The following is a 16,024-nucleotide window of genomic DNA, read 5'->3' on the forward strand; positions in this document are numbered from 1 at the left end:
CTAGCACAATTCCCAGGAGAAGAAGAATTTCCATTGGATGACAGAGTCCTAGGGGAAGTGGCTACGGCAGAAGAAGTTAGGGAACGGTGGTTGATGAAGTTTGACGGGTCTTCTACCGCCTAATCAGGGGGAGTGGGAGTAGTTTTGTATCACGAAGAAAATGAGGTTGTAGCACTATCATTCAAGCTGGAGTTCCCCTGCTCAAACAACACCGCAGAATATGGGCCTACCTAACTGGGTTAGCCACGACCCTTGAGATGGGAGTCAAACACTTGAAAGTAGTGGGAGATTCAAATTTGGTGGTTTGCCAGACCAAAGTGAGCTTCTCCTTGAAGGAACCCAGCCTAGCTCCTTATCGGGTGATGGCCCAAAAGATAGAAGAAAGGTTTTCAACCTTTGAAATAGAGCATACGCCGAGAGGTGAGAATCGATTCACAGACGCGCTGGCTGCGCTAGGCTCACAAATAATATTTGAAGGAAATAGTGCCAAGATAGATTTCAGCAAGAGAAGAGAATCAATCACAGAAGTTTTGATGGAAAAGTTCCAGGAAGAACAGTGCAAAAAGGATTGGCGAAATCCCATAAAGAAGGCTCTAATCAAAGAAGGCGAGCCTACGGAGTTAAAAGCGTTAAAAGACTATACTCTGGTAGGAGGAGAACTGTACCGCAGGATGTTAGGAGGGATCCTGTCAAGGTGCGTAGGGAAAAAAAAGGCCCAGAGAAAGCTGAAAGAAATGCACGAGAAGACCTGTGGATCCTGCGGAAAGATCAGCCTCTACCGTAGACTCCAAAGGGCAGGTTTTTATTGGCCCAGTATGGGGAAAGATGCGGACCAGGTCCAAGTCCAATGTGAAGCTTGTTGACTTGTGGCTGAAAGGGAGGAAACTTACGCTGTGTTTGCCAGCAAAGATTGGAGGGAGCTATTCACTCAATACCTAGCAGAAGGCGTCCTGCCGCAGAAGCATAATGAGTGTTACAAGCTCAAAAGGCTAGTAACACGCTATTTTTTGCACAACGGAGACCCATTGCGTTATTTGGGCCCTAAAGAAGCAAAAAGTATGATAAAGGAAGTGCACGCAGGAGAATGTGGAGAGCATCAACGAAAGAAAAAGTTATATAGGTGCCTGCTGCAGATGGGTTACTACTGGCCTGCCATGAAGAAAGACACAGCAGAATTTGTAAAAAAATGCCACAGCTGCCAAGTACAGGCCAACCTGTTCCAAACCCACCCGTAGCAATTGCACAGTATGGTCACCCCGTGGCCATTCCACACCTGGGGGTTTGATTTGGTGGGGCCCGTTAACCCACCATCACATGGGTACATATGGATCCTGGTCGCCACGGAATACTTCACCAAATGGGCAGAAGCAGTGCCACTTCGCAAAGCTACTAGAGGAGCAGTGGCCAACTTTATCAAGAAAAATATAATAGTAAGATTTGGAGTGCCCCACAGAATTATTAGCGACAATGGCACACCATTCGTCAACAACGATGTAAGGAAAATGCTGGAATTCTACCAAGTTAAACACCATCAGTCATCGCCCTATTATCCGCAGGGAAACGGGCAAGCGAAGGCGACAAACAAGGTTCTTATAAAAATCATTAGTAAAATGAGCCAGGGGTATACAGGAGGATGGGCAATGCACCTGCCAGATGCCCTCTGGGCTTACAGGAATTCCCCAAAGTCAACCACGGGATTTTCGCCTTCTCTTTGGTCTATGGAACGGAAGTAATGGGCTCGGCAGAAATAATGACCCCTTCTCTACGTGTTATGCAAATGAAAGAAAGGGAAAAAGAGAAAGAGGTATTTACAGCAGAAAGATATGAGGACTTGGAAGGGCTTGATGAGAAGAGAGAAGAGGCCCAGGACGTAGTCACAGATACAGGCAAAGGATGACAGAAGCCTACGATAGGATGACCAGAGAAAGGGTATTCGTGGAAGGGCAACTCGTACTGAAAGTGGCGGATTATGTGAGAAGAGGCATGGCAAGACCATCTAAATTTGCACCTAAATGGGAGGGACCATTTGTGGTGAGGGAGGCACACCCCAATGGATATTACCGCCTAACTCAGACAGATGGCAAGGACTTGATGGACCCAATCAATGGGAAATGGCTAAAGCGTTATCATGCGTAGAAAGAAAGAGAGTGAAAGGTCACGAAACCTCTCTGGAATGTCATTTTCCTTTTTCTTTCTCTGTTATTTTCCTCTGTTTCCTCTTATCTTTCCAAGTGGCCATGCCACAAAACAAAGGATTGTAATATGCTTTCATGAATATGCAATGAAAAGTTATGAGGCATTATAAAAAAGAAAACATCCCATGTCATAATAAGTAGCTAAGGCAGTAGCATCGCATAGTTACAAAATCCAAGTTATGGCAAACCCGCCAGATAAGTGCCTAACAAAGAATCCTCTCTGGCGATAAGTTCCTGAATCGCTGCCCTCCATTAAAGAATCCTCTCAGGCGAGACGGTGTCAACAAAATTGTGCTCAACATCATTCATCACAATGCCCAGCAACTTTAGAAAGTGCTCCCTAGTAGAACGACCAAACCTGAACTCTCGCATGAAGTCACTACGACTGCTATAAATTGCCTCGAAGTGGGAGGCGCAATCCTCAGGAACTCTAAAGCCGTGGAAATCAACATGGGAGGCCCAGAACCCTAGAAATCTGCGGGACCGAGGTCGTTGACCTCATGTTGATCAAATTGGGTAAAGAAAGCCGCAGCCTCACTCGCCGGATCAGGTGTTGTGGCAGAACTACTACCTACTTCAAATTGAAAAGGAACGGTGGGGAGCGGACCTGGCAAACGGCACTAGAAGCAGAATAAGAACACATGACTAAACAAATCGAAACACACAGCGAATGAAGAAAAAGAAAAGAAAAGGAGACTTACCAGGGCTAACGGGAGTGGGGGCTGAAGGAGTGACAGAAACAGGTGCTACCAATGTGGTAGAAGTAGTTACAGTAGGCATATCTTTGTCTGTTGTCATTTCTTATTCTTCAGAGGTCTTTGCAATAAGAAGGAATGGGCATGCAAAAAAAAAAAAAAAAAAAAAATATATATATATATATATATATATATATATAACAGGGAACCATGGCAGGAAGAATATTATGTGCAGAAGAGAGATAACAAGAAGAAAGAGGGAAGGAAGTTTGGCGACATATGGAAATACATACCCATGTATTCAACTTCGTGCCCGAAACTTTCCTCCTCTCCTTCAGATTCTAAGATTCTCTTCTTCTTAGCCGGTTCATCATCAGAATGCTCCAGGATATCCTCGGATTCTTCGGAGGACAAGTCTACGGTAGGACCACGTGTGGTAGAATCAAGAATGGAGGAAAGGGTGACCACCAAAGAAGAACCATCCCTCACGGCCTGAGATAGATATGTAAAAGGGTCACTAGTGGAGATGATGAGCGGCGTGGCCGAGGAAGTAGCCTCAGTTTGTACAGCAGCAATAGGAGAATCCTTCTCTTAGGAAGCGGACTTCGAAGTAGGAATGGTAATGGTCTCGTTGACCCCCTCAGCAGGGACTCCCAGAGGAACAGCAGGAGTAGTAGGGGTTCTAGTAGGAAACACCACTTTCGCCCCATTAAAGAAACCCTCCGTTGGAATGCCCTGGGAGGCAAAAATCTCCGCGGCCATGGGACGGTACACGGAGATAGGTTGAGGGTCAGCCTAAAAAGAAAAAACAAAGATGAAAGTTTGAGACAAAAAAATAATAATAATAATAATAATAATAATAATGATAAAGTAATAGAAGGGAAGAAGTCATACCTCAAGCTCAGGTTCATCCAGTGGAATGGGATGGTAGCAGACGAGTCCTCCTTATACTTTGACTGCAAAAGAGGAAATAAAGTAAAGGGAACAAGCCAACATGGGTTAGCCACAGAAAGAGGTTCTAAACGAAAAACGACAAAGAATGAGGAAGAGGGTTAGAAGCGACATACCCTCTGCTCAGTAGTGGTGGGCGCTTGGGGGGGAGGAGCATCAATAGAGGGCCGAGGAATGGCAGGCTTGGTCCTGCCTACAGCGGAAAATTTATTGGAACGGGTGTGAACAGGGGGAGGAGTGGTGCTCTCCAACATTACATTACTCATAGGAGGCACATCGCCTTCGAAGGGAATAATATCTGAGCAAGTCTCAGAGGAATCATCGCCTACCTTCCTCTTCGCAAACTTGGATTTAACGGAACTCTTCTTCGCTGGCACGGGGACATTTATCACCTTCACCCTCTTTTTCCAGCCTGCGGGGTAATCACCATCATGCCAATACCACCCTTGCTCCTCCTCGACCCACTCAAATATGGCAGAACGGCTTTGCTTCCTAGCATAAGCCCGCACAGATGCAGAAGGCAAAAGCAGGCAGAGATTGGCGAAGACAACCATGCTAAGCCCACTAGGCAGAATAAGGGAGAACCCATGGCTACCCAACAGCTCTTTCTCAAACGAAATCATCACTGCTTGCCAGTACCTATGCATAACGGCGGTACACATACCTTCCCTCTGAGAACCTGCGATAGTAACTGCTGTGAAGTGTTGGCTCCAAAACTCGAAGGTCGTATGTCGTAGGAAAGGTCGGATAGAAGTAGGGGACTCCGCAAGAAAAGACAAGCCATCAGGAATGTCTTGGTCAAATCCAAATTGCTTTCGTACACGATTGGCAGGATAATGTACATACCTGACACCCTCATCAGTCAAGAAAGGTAACCACCCCGTGTTGGTGGCTACCAAATATGTTATTCCCCTCTCATCAAACTCAGTCAACGGGGTGGTGGTGCCAACAATATCAGTGAAAGTACCCATAACAGAATCCATACATGTATAACCCTTGCCTAAATCCCTATACACCCTCCAAGAAAACCCAACTCCTTTATCAAAAAATTCAACGATAGGATGCCCAATTGGCTTCAAACCAGCCCAATGAAAAGCTAAAGGAAAATCTGAATCAAACCTGCCACAAAAGTCTGTAATAATCTCCGGGCATGAACTGCACTTCTTTCTGGCAAAGCGCACGGGCCTACATTTAGTTAGATGCTTGGCACAACGCTTATACAACATATGCTGCAAAACGGTGCTGTGAGCGGAAGTAGTAATCAAGTGACAGGAGCCTGCCTGACTCTCATCACTCTGCAGGATGTCTAGTTGGACATACAAATGCCCGAGGAACATAGGTGCCAGCGGCAGGCTCACTCCAGTAGTAATCTTAATAGCCAAACAAAAATATAGAGGCTTCACAACGTAATGGGGGTGAGAACCAAAAACAAACTTACACAACTAGAATGCTACAAAGGCTACGCGGTTGGCAGCGGTGGAAAGCTTTGAGCGAGAACTGATCCAAAATGACAACTTTACATTACCACTCATTCGTTTCTTTAACTCGGCTTCTATGGCTTCTTCTTCCGCGGAGAGCTCAAGGGTGGTAGGATTGGCGTCACCAAGAATGGGCAGAAGCAATTGGTTAGCCACGTCTTCCAAAGTTACGGTAACCTTACCGCAGGAGAAAAAGAAGGTATGGGTGGTGGTGCACAACTGGTGGACTAAGTGGCAAAGGTTAAATAAGTCCCTGAAGTTTGCCAAGCAGCGGGATTGAACAACGGCCTTCAGTACACCGGCCCGTTAAAGCAAACCCATGAAGTGTGTGTCTGACAACTCTCAGTCTACCCACTCCTTCCAACCCGAAGCCGCGCTGCACCCAAACTCGAAATGAATGGGTACAGGAAGTGAAACCCCCTAGTAGATGGAGAGATCAGAGATCGAAGAGGGCAAGGGAGCCCAAGAAACATCGAGGCTGCGCTGGTAAAGAGCGAGCCATACTCGGCCCGTCGGTGGTGGCACATAGTCCCTAGGAACCTTAGGAAAATGGCCGTGAACATCGTACCAGGGGTCTAGGAGGGGCGCGCACTCGCTGTTGGGATTGCGCCGCTCCGCTTCTTCATTGGAATGATCTGATTTGGAGTAGGCGACCTCTTCGTGCACAGCAAGATCATCAGCAATCCCCTTCCCTTTACGGCGGGAAGAAGATTGACCTTTTGCCAGAGTCATATCGTATCAGTTTAAGGGAGAAGGAAACTTGCAGGAATCGAGAAGGGAAGCACAAAAAAGAAAAGAGAAAGAAAGGGTTGTTTGTACCCGAAATCTGAAAAGACTTGGCTTTAAATACTCGTGCCATGGGGAAGGGTGCGAAAGGATGCAATGGGTCAGTCAGAAATGAAGGGAGAAGTTAATGAAGCGGAGGCTATACTTCAGAATAACTGCTAAATTGGGAAAGTCAAAGAGACAACACTGTTCACGGTAGAGAAATTAAAAAAAAAAAAAAGAGGAGGGGAAACGTGTATGGTGTGGGGTCCACTTTTTGAAAAAGCCCGCGAAGGAAAAGGAGAAAAGGAAAAAAAAAGCATAGAAAAGTCTTTATTCACGTATGAACTGTGGAAACATTTCATACGTTCAGGGGGCTAAATGTAGACGCTCATTTTGTGACGAGCCCAAAAGAGAGGAAGGTCCAAAGTCATGGGCTATAAAAAGTATTGTGGAAACACCATTAAGCGAGTGGCAGGAACAACGAATAGTGGATTTAACAAGCAAATAAATAGATCCTGAGAAAGTAAGTGGGCCTAAAAAGGCCCAAAGGAAAATAATCACAAACCCATGGGCTGTATAGATATGGAAAAGCGAGAATAGGCCATAGTTGCTATGGCAGGCCCAAAGTAGCACAAGTAAAGAAAGTAGAGAACTGTAGAAAACCCATAAGCCCCAAAGGAAAAGTGAGAAATGCTTGGGCCGAGGAAGCCCAAGAAGTTAGTAAAAGCCCATGGGAGACGTAGAATTGAAAAAGGGCCAAGGACGCCTGAGAGAGTAAGTGGGCCAAGGACGCCCAAATGGAAATAAGTGGGACAATAGGAGCCCGCGAGTAGCAAAAGGGTCCAGAGGGTTCATTGGGCATTCGAAGAAAGAATAAACAGAAAAGGTCCAAAGTGGCCCAGCAGGCTTAGGATTAAGAAGGCCTCATGGCAGACACGACAGAATTGTGTGGCAAGAAACAAGTAATAGGGGCTAGACATGAAAGGCTTGGAATGGCCCACAAATTAGCATGACCCAATCCTCAGAAGATGCAAGCCACAAAAGAAAGGTCGGACGAAATAACCCACGCCAAAAGAAACAAAAAATGAGCAGCAGGCTAAGCAATTTGACGTTCAGACCGTGGCAGACAGGTGAGCAGCAGGCAGGATTTGAACAAAGCACGGAGGTAAGGCACGCGCAAAGCCCAGACACCACCAGCCTGTACCCAGCCAATACAGGAAATGGTGAGGTCATGGGTCAGAGGTAAGGGGGTATAGTCTGGCGTTGGGGAGGGGGAAAAATCCATTTTTGTGCTTCTCGCTCAAGTTCTTTTGGAAGTGATATCCTGCTGGAAAGGCATGCCAACCAAAAGAAGCAAGAATGAGTGGGAACCACCAGGTGCATGCCGTAAGGGGTAAAGGGAAGGAGAGTATTCATCCCGTGGCAGGTAGGGATGTCGCAGGGAGTAAGCAAAATAAGAAAATCTTCTCTGACTGAGGCAGGGTAGCACTGGTTAGGTGATTGACCAGTTAGTGACGGTCGACAAAGGAGCCCAGGCCAGACAAAAACGGTTAAGGGCTAAAAAGGTAAAAAGCCAAACGTGGCTGACCCTATATAAGGAGTTCTATAGTGAACGAAGGGGGGGGGGGGGGCGAAGACGGGAGAAAAGGAACCTCTGTAAAATAGTAAGAAAAAATTATAGAAAACAGGAGATTAAAGGACGCAGAGAGGAAAGGAGAAAAAAGATAAATGAAAGAGGGAAAGAAAGTAAAAGCAAAAAGGAAAAAAAAAAACAAAAACAAAAACAAGAAAGAAATAGAGTGATTGGAGTGATTGGCATGCACCGAATAGATTGATCTCCCTCTCCCCCTCTAACTCATGCTCCTTGTTAACCAAACAAAGAACCATGATTAGCCAAAGTCACTTAGGCCCGTTCCTTCAAAATAGCTAATTTCCCCTTAGAGAAATTAGCCACGTTGAGGGAGTGGTTCCCTTTCCTAACGCGAGCTCTGTGAAACAGCCCATCGCGGCAGACTAACGTTTATTTACTTAATGCGCTCTTGACTCTCATCTGACATTTTATTATTCTGATATTGCATTGTAAAGTGGCCACCCTTCATTAAAGCCCACTGACTATGTTGCTTAAATCTCTATTATTTCCTGCCCTTTTTTATCATATTTGCCTGCTGTAACTAACGTGACAGTTCTGCCTGCCGTAAAGATTTGATCACCAAAAGACATTGTTTGTGCACAAGCCGGACTAGGAAATTTTGTTCTTGGACCGGTCCCAACTCTCCAACTCAGAAGAAAATCTTGGGTCTAGTCTAGCAGCAGGCAGCCCAGCCTGACATTGTAAAAAAGGCCCACACAAACATATATTTCTCTTTATTAAATATTTGAAAAGTTAGTGGGGGTACGTAAAAGAACTTACCTAGATATCCAATGGTTAGAGACTTCCGACAATAATGGACAGGTTTGGTGTGGGTGTTGTGCAAAATGTTCTATGCACCTTCATATCTAATTGAAGTAGGGACGGACCAAGGATTTTAAATTAGTAGGGGCCAGAGTATAAAGAAAAAAAAACTCCAAATAGGCATCTATATAGTATTAAAAAATTATGAATACTTAAAATCGTTATTTCTAAATACATTAAGATGCAATTATTTACCAACAAAGACAAAAACAAAAACAAAATAATGTTTTTTTTTTTTTTTAATACTAGACTGGTTGGGATTTTCTTTGGTTGAAGTTAGAGCTTTCACAGTGATGGTGCTAAAAATTTTAGCTTTTAGCACATCAAAAAACTACTTTATGTATTTAACCGCCTCACTTTACAATACGTCCAATATGAAGTGTTCTATTTTTTTTATCACTTCATCTAATATAATATAAACAACTCCTTAAAATAATAAAAGAAGAGAGAGAATTTGAGTTTGTTAATTGAAGGAAAAGATACAATTTTGATAAAATATTGTAATTTATTTTTAACAACTTGCTACAATCAATTGGTATTTATACCAATTTACTGTAGTTGCAAAAACTTTAGCTTTAGTTTCTCCAATTGCACATGATTTTTTGGTTCTTTGGTGGTAAAATAGTTTTTTTTTTTTTTTTTGTGGCTAAAATACAATCACCATTGTGAATGTTTTTATTATTTTTTGTTAAGTTTTTGGGCTGGGAAGTTGCTATTTGGACGAGGCTAGCTAGGCTTGTTGAAGAGAAGGAGGACCTAAGGTTTTAAAAGGGGGGTCTAACTACAAAAATTAAACATATAATAACTATATATATACATATATATTTGGACCCCCCCCCCCCCCCCCCCCCCTAGGTCCATCCCTGCATTGAAGCCATGACTCATGACTCATGACTCAAGTCATGAGTCAACAAATAACTTCCACAAAGCTAAGGTTTCATGCTATTATTTCCATACAAACTTGAAAACAACTTTTGCATGTAGAGTTGTCCATATACCTTTGTTGCTTTCTCACTTGAACATCAATAAAAAGTACAACTTATTGATAATAGCTTAATTCTATTCCCTTATTGAAATATACAACTTATCCCTTATTTTTCTATTCTATTCTAATGTATTTTATCACTAAGAATATCATATTTTGTTGAACAAATTACACATATTACTGCTTGGTATAATAAAATATTAATTATAAATTATAAATAAAATTAATATTTAATGGATTTAGTTAATATTACATCGAACTTTTTCTTTTTTTTTTGTTGAAAAGCACATCAAACTTTTTATATATAAAAAATCATTAAAGATTTTTAAGTCTAAACTTTCCCTCATCTGTGTGATGCAAGGGAAACCTTGTATGAACGCTAATATGCATATAAATAATAAAATGATAATATAATCTAATATACTATTTTCTTAAGTTGAGAGAAACTTTGTGAAAAAAGTTTCGGAGCATATCACGTCGATAGCAAGTAGCAACTACTCTTAGGGGGCATTTGGTTAGCTGTGATGTGCCTTGATGTGATGCACATAACGATGATGTGACATTAAGGTTTTTAGTTTATTTTATTTTTTCTAATATTACTATAATCTAAAATTACAAAATATATCATATTACCTTAATCTCATCACTTTTCTAAACAATGTAATGTTATATTCTTTCATTGAGATTACATTAATGTAAGATTACGATAATGTAACGTTATGGTGTAATGTAATATTAATCTTGATGACTTGCTCAATGCACCTCTCTCTCTCTCTCTCTCTCTCTCTCTCTCTCTCTCTCTCTCTCTCTCTCTCTCTCTCTCTCTCTCTCTCTCTCTCTCTCTCTCGATGAGTTAAGGTCTACTGCATATTTCATTAGTTTCATATGGTTGAAATTGTAAACAATCCTGTGAGTTCTAGTTAATGTGGGGCACTTGCTATTGGAATTGGGAGGATTTTGGGGAGTTGTGGGAGGGTCATTGCAACAGACTAAGCCCTGTCGCACTGTCCGTGGCAGCTTTTAATGTGCAGAAGTATGGTCTGCAGATTATTGAATTTATCATTGTAATATAATGGTTCCGATTCCAATAATTTCACATGAAAACTCACTAACAAGGATAGTGTTCGTCCCACAATCCATATATTGGACCATGTTACTTGTTCAAATGAAATGCAGGAAGTTTTTAATTTGCTTCTAGTAAATCATTTATTCAACAAAGAAAGTGAAAGATAGTCTCCAACTTTTTATTTTTTATAGGTAAGATAGTCTCCAATTTTAGATCATCTATTTATTCAACATACAAGTGGATCTTTTTATAATAGATTGGCTAAATTTTACTTTAGCCAGCAACTTACCGTAACTCTCCTTTTTCCGGGCTTGGGATTGGCTGTGAACAAAATACATGTGGCTGACTTTAACTAGTCTGTTGAGTTTATATAGTTGACCCCATAATTTTGGGTCTAAGGTCTTGATTATTGTTGTTATTCAACATACAAGTCCTCCATTTTTACTTGTAACTGTACTGCTACTATAGCTAATGAAACTTACTGAAAGATTACGTTTAATAAGGTGGCCAAAGCCTTTACAGTAATCTTGATTCCCCTTCTAACCAAACCCTAACCACTTATATGCCTCCTATAATAAACCGTAGCCCCAATTATCATGGCTGTAGACTGTAGTAAATGTGTCCTGTGTTCTTGTGGTATTATAGGGTTCAATATCAGGAATGCAGGCGAAATCTTTGTTGATTACTTAATAGGTTTTCTTTAAATTAAATTTTCTAACATGCACAACTCTCCTAATTATTTATAATCTTCAGTTGCATTAACAAGTCATCATCTAAGGTTCCTCACACAAATGCACTTATAATGGCTAAACTCATTTTCTTGGCAAGGAATTTCAAAAAAATCTCTGTAATAATTTTAACTACCAGTCACCTTTTGGATAGTTTCTTTTATGAAATCAATGTCCAATTATTTCGACTTAAAACAAAAGGGGGAATAAGTTTCCTTTAGTAGTTATCAAATTTGCTTTTTTTTTTTTTTTTTTTCTTCCTTTTCTCCATTTCTTAGAAGGCATTCAGATATTATAAATGAAAGTTTGAAGCATACTAAATTATTTTTTCATTGTCAGGGCCGGGGTAAAGCTGTGATGCTTATTTTTAAATCAACAATATAAATAGTAAACTGGATATGCAATGAATGCTGAGATCAAAATGTCCTCTAATGTAGCTCAAAGTTCCAAATAGCACCCTGCAGCTCTAAGTGCTCTAAAATTAAGAGGCACGAGAAGAAGAAAAGGCTGAAAAGAGCTTTGGTCACATTTTTCTTCTTCTTTGGAATTGTTGGCACATTGATGCAATAATTTGCTCTTGGTTTGACAGCAATTGGAATGATTGGGAGGCTTTTGAAAATTTAAGCAACATTAGGGGATTGATTGCTCAGTTTTAAACGTTAGTGGGACAATGCAACTCAATTGATATGGTAAATATTTGTAATTAACCTTTTATTTTACTATGAGAAATTGTAGTGTGTTAATTTTTTAGGTTTCTTAATTTTTACTCTCATATTTTTCCCCTCTTCCTTCCAGCAAAATTTAATATCTCTGATTTCTTTTCTTTTTTCTTCTGCACTTTATTGCAAACCATTCAGGATGTAATTGAATTAAGGCGAGGATCATGGTCAAACCATTGAAGGATGTGGAGGGAAAACTTGCAGGTATTGTCAGTAATCCACCGTACATACCGAGTGACAATATCCTTGGGCTACAAGCTGAAGTTGGTAGACATGAACCGAGACTTGCATTAGATGGTGGTCTAAATGGCATGGATGATCTTTTCCATCTTTGCAATGGGGCTTCTTTGATGTTAAGACCTGGTGGATTTTTCATTTTTGAAGTATGGATCTTTTAATACCTAGAAGCCAGAGTTCAAAATTTTAAATGATCGTACTACAAATTTTATATTATTTTTCAACATTTTCTCAATGATAATGTTATAGAAATATTTGAACTTGCAATATCTACAAGGTTTTTTTATCGTCTATGTGTTAAAAATAAAAGAACTTAAAATGGATTTTACTTTGAGATTAGATTTGTAAATTACAAAAGGTTGAGCCTTGGTGCGATGAAAAGTGCCTTTCACCAAAAGCAACAGGTTGCAGGTTCGAGTCTAGAAATCAGCCCCTCCTAACAAATTTGGGGGTAAAGCTACCTTTCATGACCTCTTTTAGCCCCCACAAAAGCGGGAGTTATGTGCATTGGGTATGATCTTTTTTTGGATTTGTAAATTGTAAATGTTAAATTCTAGTGCATGGACTAGCCTAAGAAGGGATTTCAATAATTCCCAAGGAACCTGAACACATCAATTCATATTATCAAAGTCCCAATTATAGACTCCATCATCAACTGTTGTTGTAGAAATTGTACTTGTGAGAAAATGTGTGCTGCTACTCATGGATATACATGCATTAGTGTGGGTAAAGGAATGAGATGGGAGCCTGATGCACCTATTGTTGAATGCATACCAACAAATAAGTTCAACAAAGAAATGAAGCACTTGGGTGGGTTAAGAATGGTCAAATTTGATCCATAAGCACAACAAGCTTTTCGAATGGGAAACCCCCTCCCAACCTTGGTTGTTGAGACTAAAACCCTATGATACATGTCAAGAATTAGCAGACCTGAGTGTAGGCTGTCATGCCAGGTGGTCACCAAAGATGACAAAAAAGGTCCTGGGTTAGGTACTAACTTGGTTCTCTACAAATGATACTGTCAATGTATATATGACTTGTCGGTGAAAAGTACAATAATTTGACGGGAGACTAGGAAAGAAACAGAACTTGAGATGTTGATATGGGGATAATGAGAAGTTTAATGGGTCTGGAATCAGGATTGTTGGATGTGCTATTAGGATTCTTATATAGCTGATGCTGTTCTAAAATTACTTTAAACAATAGTGCTGTTTTAGTGACTTAATATCTAGTTTGGATGAGTTCTGCTGTTCTGGAACCTGACGCCTTTGCCTTGAACCCACCCCCAAACTTAATTAGGTTGTGTCTTTATAGAACATACCTTAATTGGGTCAAAATGGTTCAGAAACCATGTTTATCTGGGTAATTGCTACCTGTGCACATACCTCAAATCCTTGTACCTGTTGCATGGCTTCTTTTGGTTTTTTATTTTTATTTTATGAGGAAGTCTAAATGTTTTTCTTTTCCCTGTTGCATGGCTTCTAGTGATTTTATATGGGAGGAAGTCTCAGTGTCATTCTTTTTCTTTTCCTTTTTTGGGTGGTTTGTGTTTCTCCTTTTTTTTTTGTCTATTAATGTTACATTTTCAATATCTAGGGGACACAAATTATTTAATTTTATGTTCTCCCGGGTTATGCCATATGGTTTATGCTAAAGTCTTTCATACTCCTTTACACTACCTGCGTTTTGAGTTCATTAAACATAGTTTATTTTTTTCCCCTACTTTGGATTTCTTTCTTTGTTAAGTAATGCCAATTTAGTGAAAACAGAAAGCGAATACAGAAAGTATACAATAAAAAATAATTAAAAAACACCAATGAAAAATGGACACCAAGAGGAAAGAAAGATACTAGCAAAGAAATTAACGGCGAATCAGAAAAAAAATCCAAAGATTCCATCAAAGAATACGCCTAGAAAGTATAGGATTTTGAACTCCATTCATAAAGGGTCTTCAAAAACATGAACTTAAAATTAGGCAAAGTTAACTCCTTTCACTTAAATGTAGGCTGACTCTACTCCGTCCAAATGCGCAGCCGCAGCATAAGACAGGGCATGAATGGAACCCCGCACTTCCTTGAATCTAAAGGAACTGAAGGCTTCTTTACAAGACTCCAAAATAGGCATAACCACTATTTTCAAAACCGGACCGGACTGACCAATTCAACCGGAAACCGGGCACCAACCCGGTCCGGTAAAATCCCCAAAACTTTTATAAAACCGGTCAAAACCAGGTAAAACCGGGAACTGGGACCAAAACAGGTTCTTTGACCATACCTGTTTTTAAAACCATGGGCATAACATAACTTGGCATGACCCAAGTGATCTGAACTAGGCAAAATAAAAACGCCCATAGGTCACAAGCAATAGGAAAATGTAATAGGGGATGACTCGCTGACTCACCATCAAATTTGCACAAGCAGCACCGGTCTGCCATGATAAAAGCCCTCTTTCAAAGACTTTACAAAAAAAGAAGTCCTCTTTCAATGATTATCCATCAACTATATATTCCCAAGAGCCATCACTTAAACAAAGAATGCAACACTAGGCAGGGTTAGCATTTTCCATATGCATTTCCAAGGAAATTGGATAGGATTTACAGGCCTTTCTTGAAGCACTCTATAACTACTTTTAACCTGGAATCCAGTCTTAGGTGATGGATGCAAAACCAATCTACCAGGACCGATAGGGTTTACCTTCTCTGCTTACAGATCATCCAAAAAATTGGGCAATAGAATCTAACTCCCAGTCTTGTGCCTCTAAGATGAAGACAGGTTTCCAATGCACCTGACTGTTGATCCAATCAAAATAATCTGAAACCAAAGTCTGGCAAACCTGAACAGCTCAGGGTATCTATCCTGGAAAGTCCCATTGCTTTCCCAATGATACTTCCAAAACAAAACTTAGGAACCAACCCCCACCTCAAAACGAGTGTATGAAGCAAACTTCTCCCAACCCTTCCTGATATTGGGCCTACCCCATGAGGACTTTTTACCATTTCAGAGTACCCCTGACATCAAGTAGTTCTGTACTTGCTCTATCAGTAACCTTTTGCAGTTTTGCCACAGTGACTTTTGTTCCAACCCATACCTCCACAGCCATTTCCCAAGCAAAGCTAGGTTAAAAATCAGCAGCTTTTGAATGCCTGGTACCCCTTGGATTGGATTTCACATAGTTGACTAATTAACCAAATGGAATTTATGCTCCCCATGAAGCCCACCCCACAGGAAGTCTGTATTTTTTCCAGCTTGTTGGCTATACACTAACAGGAATGGGGAATAGGAACAAGGAATAGGTAGGGAGACTTGAAAGCGTACTCTTGATTAGAGTTAGGCTAATAGGCTTCCTCTAGATTATTTTCTCTCATTTTGTTTACATTTGGTTTCACTTTTTCCTACAATGGGTGGAATATAAATTGATAGTAGAATGTATTAACTTTATATACTCTTATTATTCTCATATTATCATTTAGTACATACAAATACATATTGAATAGATAAAAAAATTTTCTTATAGCCATTGCTTAAAAATAATAATAATAAATTTCTTATAGCGTCATATGCGGAATAGACTTCTACCCGGTACAGTTTTGACAACATTGATTAACCGAGAATTTTTAGATTAAATTTTGTGTCTAAAAAAAGGGCAAACCATGGATGCTCATAAGAAAGACTTTGCTTCTAAATTGAAAAAATGGTGTACCCAATGCACAAGACTCATTTTGTGGTCTAGGAGAAGTAGTTGGTAGGTACC

General features: G+C 40.5%; 1 protein-coding gene across 1 annotated transcript; it reads left to right on the forward strand.

Annotated features, from left to right (window-relative positions):
• The first annotated feature begins 257 nt into the window (after positions 1–257).
• Positions 258–863, forward strand: LOC142615578 (uncharacterized). Its single transcript, XM_075788314.1, has one exon. The coding sequence runs from the start codon at positions 258–260 to the stop codon at positions 861–863; it is 606 nt and encodes a 201-aa protein (XP_075644429.1).
• The last annotated feature ends 15,161 nt before the right edge of the window (positions 864–16,024 follow it).

Source organism: Castanea sativa, chromosome 11 (assembly GCF_040712315.1).
Source record: "Castanea sativa cultivar Marrone di Chiusa Pesio chromosome 11, ASM4071231v1".
NCBI lineage: Eukaryota > Viridiplantae > Streptophyta > Magnoliopsida > Fagales > Fagaceae > Castanea > Castanea sativa.

Excerpts from the sequence above, each read along its gene's own strand:
- LOC142615578 (XM_075788314.1), top strand. The coding sequence starts at position 258 with ATGGGAGTCAAACACTTGAAAGTAGTGGGAGATTCAAATTTGGTGGTT.